Source organism: Solea solea, chromosome 8, assembly GCF_958295425.1.
Source record: "Solea solea chromosome 8, fSolSol10.1, whole genome shotgun sequence".
Classification (NCBI taxonomy): domain Eukaryota; kingdom Metazoa; phylum Chordata; class Actinopteri; order Pleuronectiformes; family Soleidae; genus Solea; species Solea solea.
The window spans coordinates 21636473-21657515 of record NC_081141.1 but is presented as its reverse complement, the minus strand read 5'-3'; the positions used below and the strand labels follow the sequence as shown (position 1 = coordinate 21657515).

The 21043-nt window shown below is 42.0% G+C and overlaps 2 protein-coding genes across 3 annotated transcripts in view; one reads left to right on the top strand and one right to left on the bottom strand.

The window, feature by feature from the left end:
- Nucleotides 1-158: 158 nt before the first annotated feature.
- Nucleotides 159-19075, bottom strand: pole (polymerase (DNA directed), epsilon). The gene is made up of 48 exons (XM_058636357.1): nucleotides 18838-19075; nucleotides 18606-18732; nucleotides 18399-18479; nucleotides 17822-17866; nucleotides 17647-17739; nucleotides 16806-16960; nucleotides 16572-16716; nucleotides 16361-16441; nucleotides 16132-16239; nucleotides 15176-15286; nucleotides 14985-15070; nucleotides 14765-14884; nucleotides 14079-14211; nucleotides 13857-13970; nucleotides 13523-13735; nucleotides 13320-13427; nucleotides 12672-12800; nucleotides 12475-12577; nucleotides 12226-12372; nucleotides 11986-12131; nucleotides 11730-11878; nucleotides 11514-11606; nucleotides 10747-11049; nucleotides 10440-10635; nucleotides 9883-10097; nucleotides 9120-9222; nucleotides 8954-9034; nucleotides 8747-8869; nucleotides 8247-8456; nucleotides 7951-8163; nucleotides 7516-7659; nucleotides 7278-7418; nucleotides 6973-7126; nucleotides 6749-6855; nucleotides 6490-6666; nucleotides 6168-6391; nucleotides 5709-5929; nucleotides 5420-5624; nucleotides 5117-5290; nucleotides 4172-4297; nucleotides 3099-3231; nucleotides 2792-2990; nucleotides 2548-2679; nucleotides 2235-2428; nucleotides 1696-1896; nucleotides 1439-1564; nucleotides 591-680; nucleotides 159-499 (listed from the first exon to the last, which is right to left on the bottom strand). Exons 1-48 carry the CDS (start codon nucleotides 18903-18905, stop codon nucleotides 371-373), a joined length of 6876 nt encoding a protein of 2291 aa, XP_058492340.1. The 5' UTR covers nucleotides 18906-19075; the 3' UTR covers nucleotides 159-370.
- A 909-nt stretch (nucleotides 19076-19984) lies between these two features.
- The window catches only part of acacb (acetyl-CoA carboxylase beta), a 37211-nt gene continuing 36152 nt past the window's right edge, over nucleotides 19985-21043 (top strand). For both annotated transcript variants that reach the window (XM_058636353.1, XM_058636352.1), the window contains exon 1: nucleotides 19985-20131. The gene's annotated coding sequence lies outside the window, so the exon portion shown is untranslated. The remainder of the gene's footprint in view (nucleotides 20132-21043) is intronic.

Here is a 21043-nt window from a genome sequence, read left to right as displayed (position 1 = left end):
CAATTAGTGCCTCCTGATTAATGAGGCTCCTCAGAGATGGTTGCAATTACAATATTTATGCTTTTCCCATTAAGGCAGAGCTGCAGAGCTGCAGAGCTGCAGCCCTGGGACAAATAGCTGAGTGGTAATGACACACATACTCAAAGCTAACAAGAACACTTGGGAAAAAATATTTATTAACAGCTGCATTTAATACTTCACTTTTTTACGACATCATCAGGAAGTAAAAGATATTTACAGTTCATATTGTGTCTCTGTCAGCTACAATCAAACAGCGCTGTAACAGACACAAGTGCGTCAAGTGGAAAAGTGTCAAGTGACAGTCTCAGCGTTAAGAGTTTTCCAGACTGAAAAGACTTAATGGCACACGTCACATCGAGTGAGCGCTCTGGCTCACGTGTGGACTCATCTCAAGCAGCCAGTCAATGGTCTCCTCCAGGAAGCTCATGTTGTAGTGGGACGCTATGTTCCGAAACACTGCGATCTGCTCAGAGAAGCTCTGTCAATTGAAGAAGAAGAAGAAGAGTTGTAAACAGTTGTATGCTCTCAGCAACACATTTATGAATAAAAATGTATCTGAGAGTAGAAACCTTGGCTGAGAAAGAGAGGTCAAAGTCTCCAGCACATCTGCAGTAGAGGGGCATGTTTGCTTCTTTAACCCCTTTACACTTGTTACACACCTAAAAAAGAGGTTTGTTAGAGCTTTAAGAGAAACGTGTGACAACTTCAAAATCTTCAAAAGTCATCAATGAACCAACTGGACCTTCAGGAGACCTGTCACCTTTCATCCAAGAAGGAAAAAAGTCTTTGCTTCAGATTCAACTATAATCTGTATAAATAAGAATCTACCCACAATATATATTGTCCATCATATTTTGCACCTAGTGTTACCTTACAGAACAGCTTCACACCAATGGAATTATACATTAAAAACTCATCATCTACTCATACTGCTCAATCATGAAACCAAATTTTAGCCATCAGACAGAGAAATCGCATGTTTATCAGTGGCAGTAGTGACAAATGAAGTAAATAATGGGCATTGCTTAGTAAATAAATAATGTGTCACTGGGGGCTGAGAGAGTGCAGCTCTTCTGTCTCCTCTCATTTGAAAAACCACAAAAATGAACACGGCTTTACAGCGACAATATAAACCAGGGCTTACAACAGGCCACCCTTTTTCTTCACATCTAAACCCAAAGTTTAAAAACTAGACGAAAACGTTATGAGACGGCGTTGGGAAGAAAGAGAAGAGACGACATATGGTCACGTACGAGGTTACGGAAGAAAAGAGATTTTAATAGTGCAACTGCATCGCTGTGTTTTTTTGAGCTCACATTTCCTTTGAAAATTGTGCATTTGTATTTGCATGTGAACGGAGTATAGGGCTGTGTACAGCAGAAAATAAGTATAAAATATATTTATAATTTGAACTGACCAGGTCCTGCAGTGAGTAGCTCATCAGCTTCTTCTGCAGAGCTTCTACCAGAGCCATCTCAATAGACTCAGTCTCATACTGAGCCTGACAGTTGGAGCAAAACCACTGAGGCAAGACGGACCCATCCTGAAAAGAGAAAAACAGGGTTCAGCTCCTCTAGATTTCTCACGTTAGGCACAAAGAAAACCAGTGGACAATGTGAGAGGAAATGAATCACAAATTAACAATGCGAGTACTGGTTTTATCTTAGCCATTACCTGTGCAACAGATGGGTCCTTGCAGAGGTCAAGGTCGCGACAGAAGTTGCACTGGTGGCAGATGACCTCGGGTAGGACGTAAGAGTTGCAGGGGTCGTGGAACTGAGCTTCCTCCGAGAATTCTCCAACGTCAACGAGACGCAGCAGGTCTCTCTTTAGCTTGTTCACCTGGTTTACTATGTTGGCGTCCAGTGAGAAAACCTGCAGGGAGGAAAAAGTGGTGAGAAAAACGGCATCAGTTGTAAAATCCTGCAACAAAATTCAATTTAATGTCATTTTAAAAGCAGTGTTTCTCAACCGTGGTCCCGAGTATCCTTCCTCCAGCAACCCTGACCATTTGAATCAGGTGTGTTGGAGCAGGGCCACACAGCAGTGCAGTGGGTCCTCAGGACCAAAGTTGAGAAACACTGGTTTAAAGGGCGCATTTATTCCTGCCCAGTGTTATCCCCCCTCTTTCACTTTCTAGCTGCAGCTGTCGGGCCCGTTAATCGTACTCATCTCAATAAAATCCTGACTTTCTTGTGTATTTATGTGAATACCTGGCAGACATATTTAATAAACTCCAGTGCGGGGTTTTTGAGTAGCAGGTGGGATCCAGGCAGGACGGGGAACATCTCTGAGGGCTGGCTCACGCCTCTGGTACCCGTCACCTTCTTCTGGATTTTTTGAGTGATGGTGAAAAGGTTGTGCGTCAGCTCACTGGACACGTACTCCTGGGAGAAGGAGATCAATCCTGCAGCGATAAGAGACATCACATTGGTTATGTAATCCGCTTTATTATGATTAAAAGCTCCCCCCATTAAGAGTTTCCTAGTGCCTGCCTAGTGTTTAGTAACTGAAGCAGCATTTTACCAGGAAGAGCACTCAGGTCTCCCACTGCCTGCTGGGAAGCCTGGCTGCCTCCTCGCCTCTTGACTGGCGTCGCTCCAGGAGTGTTGCGTCTCAGCTCCTCTCTCATGCTGTGGTAGACTGCTGCAATGTAGGCTGAAGAGCCAAAGGTGTGTGTGTGGTGTTAGTGCAGAGAAAAAGGCAAATAATGTTTATTTATTTTATGTATGTGTAGAATTTCTTCTTCTATTTTTTTTTTTTTTTTTACCCGACACAATCATGAGGAAGTATTTCTGACAGGAGGCCGTTTGGGGCAGATACTGCATGATGTTCCAGTTGCTCTCAATCAGCTCCTCCACCTCATCCGTCTCCTCTTGTTCCTCGGCTTCCGCTTCCTCTTCGTCCTCATCCTCGCTGCCGTCCTCATCACCCTCCCCTCCGTTGTTTTTCTTCTGTTTGGCACTTTCCTAAAAAGGAAAAAAACATGGAGAGGAGAGGATTAAGCTCCATATTCAGCTCGGTAAACTATTATATGAGGAGATAAACTGCTGGGCAGAGATTTCAACTGGAAGTACCTCTCCATACAGGACGTTGGAGGGCAGTTTTCCCTTCACACCACCGTGGTTGGCCGGGTCCATCCACAGCAGGAACTCCCAGCATCGGGAGAAGGACAGAGACAACGAGTGGAAGATTTCTCTGGAGTGGATGCTTGAAACAGGGGAACAGTGAGGGAGGAGACCTGTCAGGTTTTGTGTGCAGTATGAATAAGATATAAGAGAACAAATATATAATATCCTGTGATTGTAAGACACAATGAAATCTATTCTCTCCTCTCGCTCAGCGGTTACTTCTTGGGCAGTGTGTTTAATATAAAAAATTGAATGCAGGTACTTGTGCATTAAACACACTATACCATTCACTTCGGTCAGTTAACCTTGAGTGTATTGACACTTTGGGAATATGAGCAACCTTAAGAGGTTTGTGCCCTACGAAAGCTTTCTCGGCTTCAGCCGAACCCAAAGTGTGGGCCACGGCCCCCTAGTGGGCTCTAAGTGTACTGCAGGGTGGGCCATGAGAGGTCACTAAATATAAATAAATGTTCTTAATTTTCAGCTTCGTAATTAAGTTTTACATTTCTGTTATAAGGAATCAAACAAAACCATGGTATCTAAATTATGTGTTATTTTTCTATACGTGTTAAGAAATATCGTGACTCTTTTTTAGTATCCATTGTGGGCCCTGACACTCTTAAGTTTGGGGATGGCTGCTCTAGTTTTTCAAGTTCTACATAAAATAAACGTGTTAATAGTTATTATTTAATGTATGGATGCATTTAGATTAAATATACAATCAGTGGTTGTGGATTTAAGAGTTAGTCATTTTTGCACACACACACAATTAGTGATAGTGAATTTGGCCTCTGCATTGAACCCATCCTTATTACACACCAGTAGCGAACACACACAACCTGGGAGCAGTGCACTGCAATGGGGATCCCCCAGGGAGCACTGGGGGATTAGGTGCCTTGCTCAGGGGCAAACCAATCCCGCGATTGAACCAGCAATCTTCAGGTTACATGCCCTATTCCTTTCCTGTGCTGCCCCACCTGCCTTTTAAAGATCGTGACAGCAGTGGGTAAATGTCTGACCTGTTAGTGATGTATTCCACATATCCGATTGCATCGTCGATCCTCCGTTTTTTCGTGCACAGGATGATCCTGTTGAAGTTTCCGTACACCACAGTTGAACCAAGACGTTTGAACTCTGCTACGAGCCTGAGGGGCAAAGTGAGACAATGATTAATGGAGGAACAGGATACTGGAGCAGTAAAGCAATTCAAGAGATGGTGAGGATCAATAAGTGCAAGAACAATGATAAAACGCAAAGCGGGCATCGATAATAATCGACTCAAGCGTAGCTCAGCTGTCCTGAGGCATTCAGATCACTCTCTGACCTTCATTACGGCTCAATTTGATTTCCGCTGTCTGAAAAACTAAACAAAAATAGAGGCTGAAAACCCATCAGTTTAAAACAAAGACTGAATAAAGAAATGATAGAGGGTTATTATAGTGTAGAGGAGGATGTGGCACTAGCTGAGTTTTCAGTATCGTAAGAAATTTAATATTTCAAAAAATCTAAATATTGCAATAAAACAAAAAAAAAAAACAACCATCAAACATTTATGCTCGCATGAAGTGTTTTTTTCAGATGTGTAGAAATAAAAGTTTATCGCAAAAGTGTATAGCTGAAACACTTTTTCCGCATTTACACCTCACCAGACATGACGTGAGGGGGTCACATGACCAGTTCACTTCACGCAAGGTGGTGTGGTAACGTTTTCTGTTGAAAACAATCATAGCAACAGCAGTGGCGGCAATCGAGATCGTTGTTCCAAAACATAAAATGTTCTGTCTCTCTTCCTCAAAGTGGAGTCTCGCGGGACGAGATTTTACGAGAAAAATGGGATTTTGTAAGACTAGAATTACAGCTTACACACAAAACACCCTTGTACTTGTACAAGAAATACTGCTTTTATTTTGCAAAAAAAAACAACTAAACTGTAATGGAAAGACAACTTATGATGTGGCACTCACTGTAGAAACACCTTCTTCATCATGTTGAGCAGGGTGCGGTGCAGCGCAGGGTCAAAGAGCAGAGAGCTCGGGGAGCGCAGCCAGCGGTAGAAGTGCATCACCTGGTTGTCTGCGTACACGTTGTGGTACTGCGTGATCTCCCTGACCCATCCCACCACCATGCTCTTCAGGATTCTGCTCGCACAACAGAGGAAACAGTCAGAACACTAAACATCCTCCCTTTAGCAAAGAGGTACAAACAGAGGAGAGACAAAATATAAAACTTTACTGAACACATGTGGGTTTAAACAGTTGTTTACACACCTGAAGGTGTTGGAGCAAAGTGCCGTCTCATCATAACTAGCGACGGCGCTTGCTCCCTGATTTCCTGACATCATGTCCTCCAGCGAGGCTTGCTGGATCACGTCAAAACTGACGCCCACACTGGCTCCGCCCTCCATGTCATTGACATGGTGCGACTGCAGGATGGTGTTCACTGCCAGGCTCTGCAGGTCCAGCTCCACACACACTGGAAGGAGCATGATAGTTGACAGTTTCAGAGACAATAAGGCAACAAATGTTCTTCTCTGTGTATATTCAAGTCTAAATGTACCAGTGGAGTAGCATCCTTGAGCGTTAATCTCCACAGAGCCCCGGTCATCGCTTTCCATGACCAGGCGACTGTCATCAGCTTCCTTTCCCCCGAGGTCAGGTCTGGCCGTGGGTGAGAGCCACAACAGGTGGTTGTGTTTCCGAAGATGTCTCGCCAGGAACAAGTCCGAGCCAAAGATGGACACATCCTGAGGCAGGTTTCCCACAGGTAAGTGGTAATACCTAAAAATGAGACATCAGTGTTAGACATTTTCACATTTCAAAGACATGACAGCTAAAACTCCAGGGCTCAACTTCTATTACAACCTGAAGACCAAGAGTAAACACCAAAACAGTGACAGCATCTCTACATTTCGCATTTCCCTATGCAAGATTTTTGTTTGTATGGCACTTTGTGTCAAATTACAGCCAGGAAACTTGGAGCTGCGAGGTGCAGGAACAGCAGGAGCAGCATCAGTACCTGGCCATGTCGAAGGCCTGTGACAGGCAGCTGTCCAGGTTGAGGTAGTGGCGGATCATGCGCCGGGCACCGAGCCTTTGCCAGTCTAGCACGTTGTAACTGATCTCGTCGGCCACATGTACTGGAACAACTGGAAACTCCTCAAGCACGGGCATCCCCGCCGCCAACCGACGCAGCTCCCAGTTTGACTGCACAGCGATGAGAGTGGGACCGCGACGCTCGTCCTGTAAACGGCAAAAGTCAAAGTTCAACCCAAGAATACAATGACTACTTCCTGATAGATTACAGGTGAAAATGTATTAAACAACACTTTTTTTTTTACCTTGTAACTTAGCAGAACGCGCTGTAGTGCACGATAGATAGCCTTTGCGTCATTTTCAGCTCGGACTTCAAAGTTGTGTTTCTCTGGAGGCAGAAGCTCCTCCGTCGTCTTCTCCAGGAGGGCAGTGCGTTCGGCTGTGTAGAGGTTACTCAGGTTTGGCATCTGGTTGCTTCTGACCTAAGGTAAAATAAAGTTAAAAATAAGAGAGCGGTATAACAAAACAACAGCTCAAAGACAACACGAGTATTATTCTTCTTACTGTGTCCAGGACAAAGATGCTAGCTTTGCGCTGAGAGGGGATGAAGAGACCAAACAGAGCCTTGTGACCCTGGCTGTGATGATACAAGTACATGTGGCGAACGCTCCCTATGAAGAAAGCAGATGTAAATAAAATGGTTTGTCTGTCTAACAGTTGAGGTTTGCATAGTATATAATCCATTTTGATATCACTTTAAAAGTAACACTGGCTTAGACGAGTCTTACCAGGTTCTAGGTAGCTAAACTGGGCCAGAGATCTCATCTCCAGATGTTCCAGGTCAAACGTGTCAGCCTCCCTGCCGCCCAGATCCCTCACAACATGTTTGTTGACCATACACACACATCCAAGCTGCACCAGTGCACGGAACAGCAAGGGGACCTGATGCAGAGAGAATAAGTTGTTTTTTTAGCTTTTCTAGCTTTTCTTTTTCAATTATTTGATCATATTCTATTATCATTTTTTATGTCTTGTGTGCAGCACTGTTAAATATTGGCATCAAAACACTGGTGGTGTATATACGATATGATACCTGTGTTTCATAGACTCCTTCAATGTCTGGAGCAGAGAGGTCTGCGTTGATCTGATTGATGTGCTCCTGGTACATGTCCTCTGGTACACAGTACTTGTAGAGGTAGTACACCACGTTGGAGCGAGGCAGCAGGCGGTTCACCTGAAACCAAAAATGACGAGATGTAATTATGAGAAGAGTGTCAAAATTTACATAGTTAAAATCATTAAATAAAAGGATTTTTTAAATTCTCCCATGCCTTTTTGTACGTGGCTCCCTCCTCTTGTTTCGGGACTTTCTGATTGACGTAGAAGACGCGTGGGATGTTGAGCTTCATGCAGTGGAGGTCATTTCCAATCACAGCCCACAGTTTATACAAACCAGGGTGACTCGTCTCTGCAATCTGTGAGGTAGACAAAAGCATCTTACATTATTATCATGAAAATGCAGTATCGTTTTTCACATTTTTTAGATGCCTGTCATGTTTTCAAGATACTACATGGGCTTGCATGTAGTATAAATGATGGCTTGTTGTGTTGACCTACCAATGTACTGCAGATGAAGATTTTGGTCAACTCTGGCACATTTACCTTTTAACTTTAAATTGATAATATTGATTAATGTGCATTGTCCCTTTTAAATCAAACTAAACAGACAATTTTCAATGAGTCCAGGGTTGTTGATGTTACTTCACCTGCACAATTTGCCATGGCATGTCCAGGATGCTCCGCGCTGTTTTACGCAGGAAGCTTCCGAGGCCGGTGGTGGGGCCATCTCTGATCACACCTCCACCTACAGACTGGGCTTCGCCGTCCAAAAGCCTCCTCTTCTTCCTTCTCTCCTTTCTCTGCCTGATCTGCAGCTCCCACTTCTTCTTATGGTAGCGCAGCCACACTAGATGCGCCTCCTGCGCACATACATACATACTGTCGTTAAAATCTGAGCCGGCTTAAATTATCTGTCATTAGATACTTTAATAATCTTGCATACCCGTGTCTTTCCCATAGGTGGAGGTGGCCCCAGGATCTCCCTCCAGGACTGAGTGAGTTCGAGATCCTGAGACTCTACTTGGCTGTCATCGCCTTGAGAAGCTCGCTTCCGCTTGGTGCTAATGAGAATCGCTGGCTGCAGAGGTCTGGCCGGCATCCCAAAGTCCTCTATGTCTGCAGCTTGGCCGGCTTCAAGAGGCTGACGAGCCACCTACCACAGAAGAGATGATTAAGCAATTCTCAGTTTAGACATTCTCACGCTGCACACAGGAAATCCCCATGTTCACATGACATCAATAATATAAATGGTTATTATTGATGAATAGTCATCATTTTGGTTTGTGGGCAAACACAAGACATTTGAGAACATCATTTCCAAACACTGATCAACATTTTCTGACATTTAATGGACCAAACGATTACTTGATTAATCAAGAAAAAAAAATCCATTATGAAAATAATCGTTAGTTGATGTGACATTTTGCTGTGAGGTGAACTCACCTGTCTCTTGCCTTCACTGCTGAACAATTCACTTATTTTCTTTTGCTTGTAAATGTCATTTTTCTCCAGCAGTTTCTTATGAAGCCAGTCAGGATGCCTCACTCTGGGAACTGGGTTCTTCACCTAATGATGAAATAAAATGATAAATATGTCGATATAAGTTTTTAGATGGAGTGAGACCAATCGAAGGACACGCGTTTGTTTTACCTGTTGCAGAGCTGCGGGGATGGTTATGATTTTCTGAATGGCGCTACCCAACCTCTCTATGTAATAACTCCAGTCAAGGATCTGGAGAGAGGGAGAGAACAAGCTTATTCACACAGAAAACCAAAGCCGTGTATGCGAGTGTATGTCGAACTTTTTAAAGACTCACAGAACGAATGTCCAAGTCATGCAGGCTGGGCGTCTTCAGCCACTTACGGAGGAAATGTTTCTTCACACTGGGCTCTGCCTGGAAGATGGCCAGGGGAATGGCTCTAATGGAAAGAAACCAAAATCTATTAAATGTGCCATGAAAGGCTTTTATCTGCTGGTAATGTCGCAAAGTGCTTGTTCAAACACAAATATTAGGAATTTGATTTGGTCTGGGCCAAAACCACAAAATGCATCACGGAGACAGCACTTTGCTGCACAACGTGTGATTTCATTCCACGACAGCAAAATCTTTTAGTGCGGCTTGAACCGTCAACATCATATTGTGTTGTGTTTGTCAAAAGGATGTGTTTACAGAGAAAAGTGAAGATCTGAGAGTTTGGGTCGAAAACAAAGGCCTTTTAGCCAACACTATCAATACAGTTCCATTTATTTCTAAGTATATAACATTTACTACCTTTAAATTTGTCCATGTTTCATCTGGAAATACACAATTGCTTTTTGTTTTTTTTACTTATACATTCATTTTGTACATCTACCAGTGACAAGATAAATAAAACATAAGATAACCCTAAAGCCTCACTATAACTGCACACATCTTCCTACTACAGGGAAATGACAACAGGAGGTATTAAAGCCCTCAGTTTGAACTGGACCACACACTGCTGCTGTCTTTGATAATTACTGGCTATCATTAATGATGTCTTTTTTAAAAAATCATCATCTGATAACATGAATGCTTAATATCAGAGCGGTCGCCACACCTTTCTGTGACAGGGGAACCCTCCGGTTTTCGGGAGATGACGTAGCGACAGCTCAGACCGGCGTCTTTCACCATCTGGTCTCCCAGGAACTCGGCAAGTCTCTTCGCCGTGCTGATGGAGGTGGACTTCAGCTCCCCGTAGTCCTCGAGCCTTTTGGACATGGAGCGATTCTCTGAAATCAGTTCAAACAGCTCCGCATCTGGCATGTTGGCAGCCTGGGGTTTGAAATAAAAACAGCTGGTTAATCCATGTTACTCAAAATACATCTGAACTTTCCTGTGGCATCAGAATGCATCTTTATTATAGGTGATTAGGGCTGTGCAATGTCATTTTCTTCAATATCAATATAACAAATATTCAGTATATATTGATATCATTTTAAAGCATTGTGCAAACAAACAGCAAACACAAGTGTTTATTATTTAGGTCCATACAGAACTTTAAAACCACTATTATCTTATCACTAATTATGTGACATTTCATTGTGGTCATTATTGATATAGTATATATATATATATATATAATGATTTAAGGCGATACATGTCATTTTTTTTTACCTTGCTGTACAAGACGTCCAGCCAGTAGTCGGCCACTTTGGCCACAGACTCATAGACTTCGTCTAGAGTGGTGCCTTTGAGGAACGCCTCAAACACTGATGATTGAAAAATCTTAATGAGCTGGAGCTCTCCTCTTCTCTTCACCTCAAATCCCTTCAGCTCAGCAAGAGAGCCGTCCTCATTAAACACAGCGTACCTAAAACAAGGAGGAGGCAGCATCGATATGACCCTGTTCAGTATGTTTTTGGTACAAAATGATTGATCACATTTAAGCGCAAACAATTCATGAACAACAAACAGAACGTACCTTTTCTTCAGCTTCTTTCCTTCCTCTTTAGAGGCGGGCAGGATCATCGCCAGGTACGGTCCGTCCACCTCGAAGAAGATGCTGTTCTCCGCCCTGGTGACGTAAGTGAGGGACGCGGGGTCGACCAGCTCGTGGTACTGGTCGTTGGTGAAACCCTCTTTCACCATGATGTTCAGCATGGCCCCCGGGTAGGAGATGGTCACCTTGGGCTTCTTCTCGTTGCTCGTCTTCACCACGAAGTTCTCGGGGAAGGTGTTGGGTAGGACACACCAGATACCATCAGTGTCCAGCTCAAGTGGTCTCCTGAGGAATTTATTTGGATTTTGACAAAGCACATTTTAAGATACGTGTCACAAAAGGCTTCAAAATAAAAGTGACTGATAGACATTAGGGCGGCTGAAACACTTTTACAAACAGCTGATGCAAAAACACCCGCAGTACAAAGTGATATTGGAAAAAAGACTGCAGATCACTTGCTTAGTCAGGAGGTGACATAAACAAATTATGGAGGCTGCAGCGCTGGTGAGGAACGATAACTAATTCTCTGCCTGCATTACTTGACACTATTTGCATATGTTTTGATTTGAATAATGACATAAATAAATGTGCTCATTTGATTCCCAATGAAAACACACTGGCATGTCGTTTTGTGTCGTTAATATGGATTTAATAACTGTTTGGAAAAGCAAAATCCTTTTTAAATTGACCAAAAAAAAAAAAGCCCTAATATAAAAAAAAAACAAAAAAAACACGTAATCAACACTCACCCTATTTGTTCGATAAGCTCTCGGGCTTGTGTGATGATTTTGGCCCCAGTGAAGCACACAATGCCCGCCATCTCCATGGAGTACCAGCGCGCCCTAATGGAGACAACAGGGACAACACTCATAAACTCAGGTCCACAGCAGAGTGTCATTAAAATGAGATGATATTACATCATTAGTGGAAAAAAAAAGAAAAAGCCCAGTCTTTGTCGCTCTTACCCTTTCCTCATGACGTAGCCATAGAAAGAGTTGAGAATACACTTGTGAGCCAGCTGAAGAGAGTCGTACAGGATCTCCATGTTCTTGCAGCGCTTCACCTCGGCAGCGTCACTGCTGTCCTGAGCTGACGACAGCTTCTTTTTCCACACCTAAGGTAAAAGAATGGTGGAGGTAATTGAACAGGAGAAACTGACAGGAATTACAGATTACAGCATTTACAGATGAGTGATCACTGATGTTTGATATGAAAATGTACCTTGTGCAGTCCTTTGAATTCGTAACGCCGATCTCTGAAAGCTCTCACGGTATCAACATAGAAGGAGTTTTCTCTCTGACAGATGGTGGTGACTCGCTCCTCCAGCCTGGTGACGTGTACCTTCTTGTAGGCTTTCCTACAGTATTCTGAGACGGATGGAATACGCATGAATCATGATTGAATTGCAGGGACATGTGAAAACAAAACGGACAGGCTGATAGACTTTGCAAAGACGTTTACCTGACAAACGCTTCTTCTCATGCTTGGCCTGCTCCTCTCTGTTGAGATTGTGGAAGGCTCGCGGTGGTCCGTTGGGGAAGAACGGCGGGAACTTCTCGGACTCAAGTTGCTGCTGGATGCGGTGAAACTCGCTGCGACTGGCGGGCACTGCACACAGACAACAACACCTCAATTACAGCTTTTGAATGTTTAATTGAATTTTGTTTTGGTTTTTTTAACAACACACAAAAAAAAAACATGTTCACTGACTGATTTCTCCTCTCCACTGCCAGGCCATCCTCCTCTGACAGGTGGCTCCAGGCTTGTTAAAGTCACAGGCAGCACAAGTGGCCTCATCAACCATAGCAGATGGCTACAGGGGAGAAAAAGTAAAAAAAAAAAGAAAATCATGTTTCATGCTTTTCTATCATTTATGCTCACGTCAACACTTCTTCATTTCCTTTTACCTGCAGGCGGTTGGTGAGAATGATGTTGGGGTACATTGCCCCAACGTCCAGATGGTAGATGAGAGGACATTCAATCCTGTTTGGCACCTCCTTCAGAGAAGTCAGCTTCTTCTTTATCTCGTCACAAACCTGAGAAAATACCAGCGACGTCAAGCTGAGAAACCAGAAAATAGAGCTCCAGTGGCAGACAAACGTCTACAGATGTATATACAGTACTAGGTTGACAAGATGGCAGATGTGTTATTATAACATGCTGGACAGCCACTGTGCCCCAGGATACTAAAACAGTCCGGGATCCCCCAAAGATCCAGATAGATGAGTCAGATAATTGCCATAAAGACTTCCCATCTTTAATTAATTAATTATCATATTGATAATGACTGTCCTGTACACATTGTATATTTTTCCCCACTTTTTGGTGCTCTTAATTAAATTTCTTGTACTGTGCTTTTAATTAGAAGGTTTACTTTGGTGGTTTGGTTGCTTTCTTTCTTTCTTAAGTTATTGATTCTGACATGGAGCAACTGTAACAAAACAATTTCCTCCGGGATAATAAAAGTCTTCCGATTCTGACACAACAACACTACTAAAATGGAGATGCAACAAAAGAAAGAAGAATAAAAAAGGGGAAATAATGATCAATCATGCCTCATTAAAGTTTGTGACTTGCTCCAGAGGGATTTTCTCCTCTTCCTCGATGGCATGACGCATCGTTCTTTCGACTCTTTGCAGCAGGAAGTCAAAGGCAGCTGGGTTCTGTAAACAGACGCAAATTAAAAAACAAAAGAAGTGGAACAAAAAAAAAAAAAAAACGAATCAGCAACAAACAGAAGTGTGATCGGCCGACTGACCATTTTGAAACGGCAGGGGATGTCACTGCGAAACACACCAGACTCCAGAGCCTCCACGTGGCCACCGACGTAAGTCTCAGAGTCCATGACGTGGCCGTCGTCCGTCAGCTTGTTGAAGACCTGCTCTTGCTTGTTGGGGAAGATGATGTTGGCGTGGAAGGCCTGCACCATGAGCAAGGCCTCGCACAGAGTCCCAGAACCTTTACGCAGCACCTGGTCACAGACAGACAGCCAGACACAGACAGACAGACAGCACAAGAAATCAACCGTTTGTTTTTTCCTTTCTTCTCTGCAGCAAATTCGATCCTCTTTTACTGACACACGGCAGACAAACCTCATCAGGCTCCATGGGGATGATCGTACACAGAGCGAAGATGAAGGGATGGACATATTTCATGTACAGGTAATACGTGGCCACGGCATCTGACACAGAGTAGGTTGCTAAAGTCTGACAGAAAAATAGGGAAACGTAAGTACGACTGTGACAGCAAAAACAATTCACTTTCACGTTTTTTCTGTGCTGTAAAAAAATCCAAAATACAGTCCATTTCGGTACCTGTGACTCCTCTGTAGCCATGCGGCACATCTCCTCTGGGTCCAGCTCCACCGGGTCATAGCCCAGTTTAGCCTTTGCTGCTGCCTTCAGGTTATGACTCCCCACCGGCAGGTAACTGTCTCTCTTTACCCACCTGAGAAACAGATCACAGGGATGTAAGAAAAGCTGCAGTGTGCAACTTTGGTGGTTTTTGTTTGTTGTTGCCTCCATTTCTGTCTCCATCTGTCTTGATATAAAACTCTTCACTTCCTGTATGCAGTGCAGGAACGTCACCAGGTGACATGACACCACCACAGTACTGAGGAACAGACGTGTGGAGCTGAAGAGGTTTAATCAGCAGTGGGAACTTGTTTATATTTAAGTCACGCAATTTTCAGCACTACCTCCGATTATTAAATCGATTGCTAAATTAATCGACAACTATTTTGATAATCGTTTAATCGGTTTGAAGCTTTTTTTCGATGATTAAAACGAGATTTCCGATTGTTTAAGCTTCTTAAATGTGAGTATTTTCTTCATTTCTTTGCTCTGGATAACAAAGAAATCATTAAAAGTTAATATTTTGGTTTGCGGACAAAACAAGACATTTGAGAACATCCTTAATCAATTATGGAAATAATCTCAAATTGCAGCCCTAGTTAACGGTAACAACGGTGATATCATAACAGTATTAGAGGAATTCAAACCTATAGCAGTCCATGTGAATGGCCTGACTGGACTTGTACTCTCCCTGGTTGTCCTTTTGGAATCCAATCTCCCTGTACATGTTCAGTCCATGCAGCGTCGCTCGAGTCTCAATAAAAGGCCTTAAAAAGTGAAAACAAAGCAGAGGTGAAACCTGGACAACATAGAGAACGCATTATTCATATTTCTTAAAAAGGAAAAAAAACAAAAAACACCGCTTACCAATCAAAGAAGTCTCCGTTGTACGTCACAAAGATGTTTGGCTTCGTCTCTTGAACGTGATCAAACCACCTCTTAATGAGAGCCTCCTGCAGACACAGTCAAGTTGACCATACATTACAACTGCACCACATACACACATACTGTGCATGTTTTAATACATACTATTTATTACAATAAAAGGAAGTACAAACCTCGTCATCTTCATTGAAAACAGTGAAAGGTCCTTCATATTCAGGTTTGGGCGTGAACTCAAAATCCTCGATGTTTTCAGAGACAATCTCGCGGTTTGTGATCAGAAACCCCTTTAAAGACAAACATAGTAAAACATATCACTAATCTGACATTGACAGTACCACGCCTACAGAAAGTCTAAATCTTTTTCAAAACAGAAAAAAACTGTTTTCAAGACCTCAACCTTCTCGTTGAGGTTGTGCCTGTTGTGTTTAGTAGAAAAGTTGATTTAAATAAAAGCGTGACGGAATGAATGAATTAATGCTTTTGTACAGACTCTACTATGAGCTAAACTTTTTATCCAGATTTTTTCCAGACTTTCGCACAAAATTCTAGACTTTTCAATGTGTGGAAAACAAGATTTGAAAATTCTATACTTTTTTGTTTTTAGGCTTTTAAGATCTGCACAAGCACCCTGTATATACACTTGTAAACAGAGTTCCCACATCTTGGTTTACATGCAATTCAAGGGCATTTCAAGGACTTTCCAGGACCAGTTCCCTAAAATTCAAGGACCGAATGTAGTGCAGACACAGCTAAAGATGGGAGGGACAAGTGTTTGTCCTCGGGTTCTTGGTCAAAGTCAAAGTCTTTGTCATTGTCTTTGGTGAGACAGAGATCTTGGAACTTTCATTTCCCAGAAATCACGTCGTCATTTGCTCTCTCTTGCTTAACGTTACTCGCTCAGTGTTCTGCACGGAATCTCGAGTCAACAGGGGACAGAGACAGTGGACAGTGTCCACAACACAGATAGTAATTAATATTGACTCCACGTTTGTTCTGTGTAGGCCTAGTCTACGTACATCAAGCAACGCAGGGCACGAAACAGTAGGTGGTGTCTTAACAAACAAGGGAGACATTCACCTAAATATCAACTTAACACTTAAGTCCTTAAAGTTAAGTTAATAAAACTCACCTGTCCGTCTATCATGTAGGAGATCATCATAATCTGGTCCGTCTCTGCATCTGGAAATTTCAGTGGGAGTTTTGTCGTCTCGATGTCAAAAGCCAAAACAACAGGATCCTAAAAGAAAATAATATCATGATATTTAACGGCAGAAAAGAAAAGCTTCCAGATACAGCGAAGCCTTAATAATGAGTTTAAATTAAATGTGAGCTACAGTTTATCACAAAAATGTAGATACCGGTCGCTCCACAAGATCATCTCTCCGTACAATCTCTGGTGGATATGCGCTTCCTCTGTAGCGAACATTGTACCAGTGAGCCTAAAACAACAATAACAACAGTAAATAAAAGAACAGTGAGCAAATGTGACGTTTCACCCCTGACGTCTGAATAACTACGACCTGGAGAAATGAGAATTGAAATACTGTAGTAACAGAAATCCTCTTTTACCACATGGATCTTGAGATCGATGGAGACTCGCACATGATACGGCACGTCGTACTCTCTCATGTCCACGATGTTGTCCAACTGGTCTGAAATGCTCTTTGACGTCCCCTCTTCATCCGCGGAGGTTAAGCTGCCGCCTGCCATCGCACTGAGAACCCAAAACAGAGACGTCCACACATCAACACGGGAAGCAGAAGTCAGTGATTAAGAGTAAGGCGATCGGTCGCTCCACGGTACCTGGACAACATCGAGGTGTAGGCGTCGTTGGACTGTTCCCTCTCTCTGTTCTTACGGACTGCCGGGGCGATCTCTCGCTTCACTTTCATGAGGTCGTCCACGGTGTTGAACGACAGCTTGATGTAGCTTCTCTTCAGTCCCACTAAATGGTTTGGCTGTGGAGAAACAACAGGACACAATGTCAATGATGCTAAATCACTGTAAATCAGGGCTGCATGACGTGTGATTAATGTCAGATGTGACTAATATTCCTACTATTGTTCCACTTACAGTGATAGTTTATTATAGGGGTGGGTCAAAATATCGATTTGGTGATATATCGTCATCCTTCCTTGTGCAATATGACATTAAATACACCAGAGCAAATATCAATATTTGAATTAATAAATGAATGCGCTCTAAAGTAAACAGTCACTGTCAATTTCACTCGCCTCATAGAGACGCTGCTCAAAGTTACCTGACTAAAGAAGGAGTAGTTTACAGTGAGATAATGGTGGAGAAAGTTACGTTATGAGATGTTCCATCCAAATAATTTGATTTTTTTTTTTTTTTTTACCAATACTGCTTAAGAATAATCAATTGATTATAGATTTTCAGAACAGATGGCAATTATTTCTCAGTCAATCGAATGAACAACTAGAAAACAAACACCTTGAGTCAGTAGAAGATATGGATTTAGCCATAGGTACAATTAGATGACTTTATTTTAAAGCCTGAAAGATTCCCTGTCCAAGTACAACAGTGCTTGTGTACTTTTTATTACATATGGGTGGTAAATTCACTTTGACACTTTTAATCCTGTTAAAGGAAACACATCAAGTGGATTAAAACAAACTCTCACCAGGTCGAGGTCCTCTTTCGCGAGAGTTTCAAGCTTTGTCACCTTTCCTTGGAACTTCTTGGACAAGTACGAGATGACTTCTCTGTCACAGTTCTGGAAACACAGCTGACTTTCAGGAGGGGAGTTTCTAAACACATGACACAGCAACAACATTGGCTGACGGTGAATTACTTACCCTTTTAGTGGCTACGTAGAAGTATGGCTTGAAAGGTAAAGCCACCTACAGGTAGAATAAAAAAACAGGTATAATATGTTAGCATAATGGAAAGTCCCTATTAATTCTAGGACTGTGTGTTAACTGTTGAACGGTTTGTTTGACAGGCTTCAAACTTTGCAGGTGACTTGCTACGGGAACCAGTGTTTGGAGTACTTTTGTACTTTTATATTGTGTGGATAAACCATGCAAGAGATATTGGTAAAAAAAATGTGACAGATACTGAATATCGTTGCTAAGTGCTGCTCTTGCTGCACTGGTGTTATTAAATTATCATAATTGAACAACAGTAAATATGTTTCAGAAATTGGCAGCAAAACATTCAATGATGTGTTACATTTCAAAATGTGCTTACACAACACATAAACATAATAATTATATTGGTGTATTGATATTAAAAGGGAATTATTGCCCAGTAACAAGGAGATTTTTCTTTAATAAAATCATGTTGTTGGGATGGAAATATTAAGTATCATGATTTTTCAGTGTGTGTTTTTCTAACATCATGAAGTCCTGGTATAAACCAGTTGTCACTCACCTTAAACCTATTACCATCCTCTTGAATGAAATAAAAGTCCACAGCACTGATCATCCTCTTGTCCTCATCCAGGATCTCGGTCTATTCATGTAAAACACACACACATATATAAACAGTGTTATAATAACTGTTTCTTCTTCTCAGTGAAGATCTTATACAGAGCAGACACGAGTGTGTGTGTGTGTGTGTGTGTGGAGTGAAACCTACAGGGTGGATGTTGATCAGCCAGCCTGTTTTCTCCCCCGGCTCCTTCACCCTGTCGAAGCCGAAGCGGGCGTCCATCTCGTCGGTGAACTGGCTGCGCTCCAGCCGCTTGAGAGCGGATCCATCGTCCCTGGTTCAAACACATGAGGGTTCATTTCTCGTTGTTTAACATGAAGTGTCCATAGAATGATGATGTACATGTTGACACTCAAGTGGGAGACAAACGTTAACTTACTGGTTGTCCTGGTCTCCTCCGCCTTGTCCTCGCTCGGCTTTATATCTTCCACTGTTTTGTAAAACCATCTTCTATCGTGAGATGACGACCACCAACACGTCCACACTCATTAAAACCCTCACTCAGTTTCTATAAATCTGCGGATAAACACGCATTTGGAGGATATTTGAGGCTGTTTGTCGTCTGCGACTCACCGACACGGAGTGTGTTTTCTTATTTTGGCGCCTTCCTGCAGTTCCCGCGAGCACAGGAGAGAACGAAGATCGTTTCATGAACAAATGCATCACTCTGGAACCAAAAATCATACGGCACTTCCGTAACTTCTGTGTGACGATTTTAACGCTGCGTTCAAGAACTGTCGGCAAAATTGCAACAGGTATAAAAACTAAAAACGCCCCCAGTGCCAGCGGTTTAAAGGCCAAAGTGCGTTACTAATTCAAAGTTAGTCACGGATTCCTCAGTCTTTGAGGACTTTCTTTGTGGAAAAACATTTACTCCATAAGACATATGTCACCAATCGTTTAAAAGTAATTTTCTTTTTGTATCATTCATGGCATTTAGTTATGGAGGACCATGCGACATTATAATAAATAAATAAATAAATAAATAAATAAATAAATAAATAAATAAATAAAATATTTAAGAAATATAATAATATATAATTTAATAAATAAGTACAGAAATAAAAAATATAAAATGAATATGTTGTAGAAATTTCAAGCTTTAGTATTTATTTAGTATTTTTAATGGCTGACTTTCATTTATCTATTTACTCTTTTGTTAATTAATTTAAATCATAATAATTATTATTATTTCATTTATTTCTGTATTTATTTTGTTTATTCATTATTTTATTTATTTCTGCATGTATTCATTCATTCGTTCATTCATTCTTTTATTCATTGTACTGTTTGGGCTTCCATATTTAGTATCATACTTTTTTCCCATTTGTTGTGGGAAAGGAGTTGTGTGAGAGTAACATTATAAATGTATTATATAATAATCCCATTTTAATTGAACGCAGCATCGGTCTCAAGGACCGCCCACTCCATGGTTGTGGTGGTTCCTTCTGGCCACGTTTTCAAACTGAAACATCTTGCACATACACGATCTTTGAGTTTGTTCTTCCAGGGAGGCGCTTGAACTCCTCCCACCCATGCTCCCACCTGACCGCACATGTTTACTATCTCGACGAAGGCTAGGAGGAGTAGAAGGGGTGGAAGGAGGAGGTTCCAGGTGAAGGAGGACGAGGACGAGGACGGTGACCGTGAGTGTGTTGTGGTTCAAACTCGCGGTAGGTGGCTTTTGACGCCGACTGGTTACTTACTAGAACTGTTGTTGACAGCGCTGCGCTGCACTTCAGCCGCCATTTGACCCTTTCTATCGACTTATAGAGACCACGAAGTATGATTTTCACTGATAAAAATAAACTCCCATTATTTAATAGTTGTGGAAATTGCAATAGTTGTCAACTAGCTTGCTAGCTACTGTTGCTACTACTGCTGCTGCTAATGCAACAAAACAATGGCATGTGCTGCATGTAAAGTCATGTTTTAAACTTTTTAATCTTGGAAATGTTTAAATTGTTTGACCTGCTGAAACTCTTTCCTCGGGTTGATAAGTGAAAAGTGAATTAATGCAGTTAAAATAAAGTCAAGCTTATTGTAACTTTTCCTTATGTATTTGCACACTAAACAAACTTCGTTTCCCTGAATAGACATGAAGGATTAGTGGAAATCAATGTGCAAGAATGTTTGAAATGTCTCTTTAATTCACTTTGTTGACATTGTTCATTTGACAGTCAACACGGAGCCAAAAAACAAACACAGACACATTTTTTGTGTGGAAAATAGTTGATTTTTGCAGGGAAAATGTCAGCACTAATTAATTGTTTTTAAAGGAAAGAGAAGGGTCAGTCTTTTGTGTAGTCTGTAGTGTCTGCAAAGGACAAATGCCTCCTCATCTGACACTTTCACGTGGATTGCATCATGTAAACAAAACACACAGTTTCTAATATATTAACACTAAACCACAGGGTTTGCACTACAATCTGCCATTTTCCCCTTTACCTCAGATGTTTATAAAAGCTGTTTGTGAGGATGTTTTTTTCTCTCCTTCTTGCTCTTCATTCCTTTGGTGTTGACCTTTTCCCCACATGAAGCAGCCACTCTTGACTCCAGTGTCAGCTGTTATAGACATGCTGTTT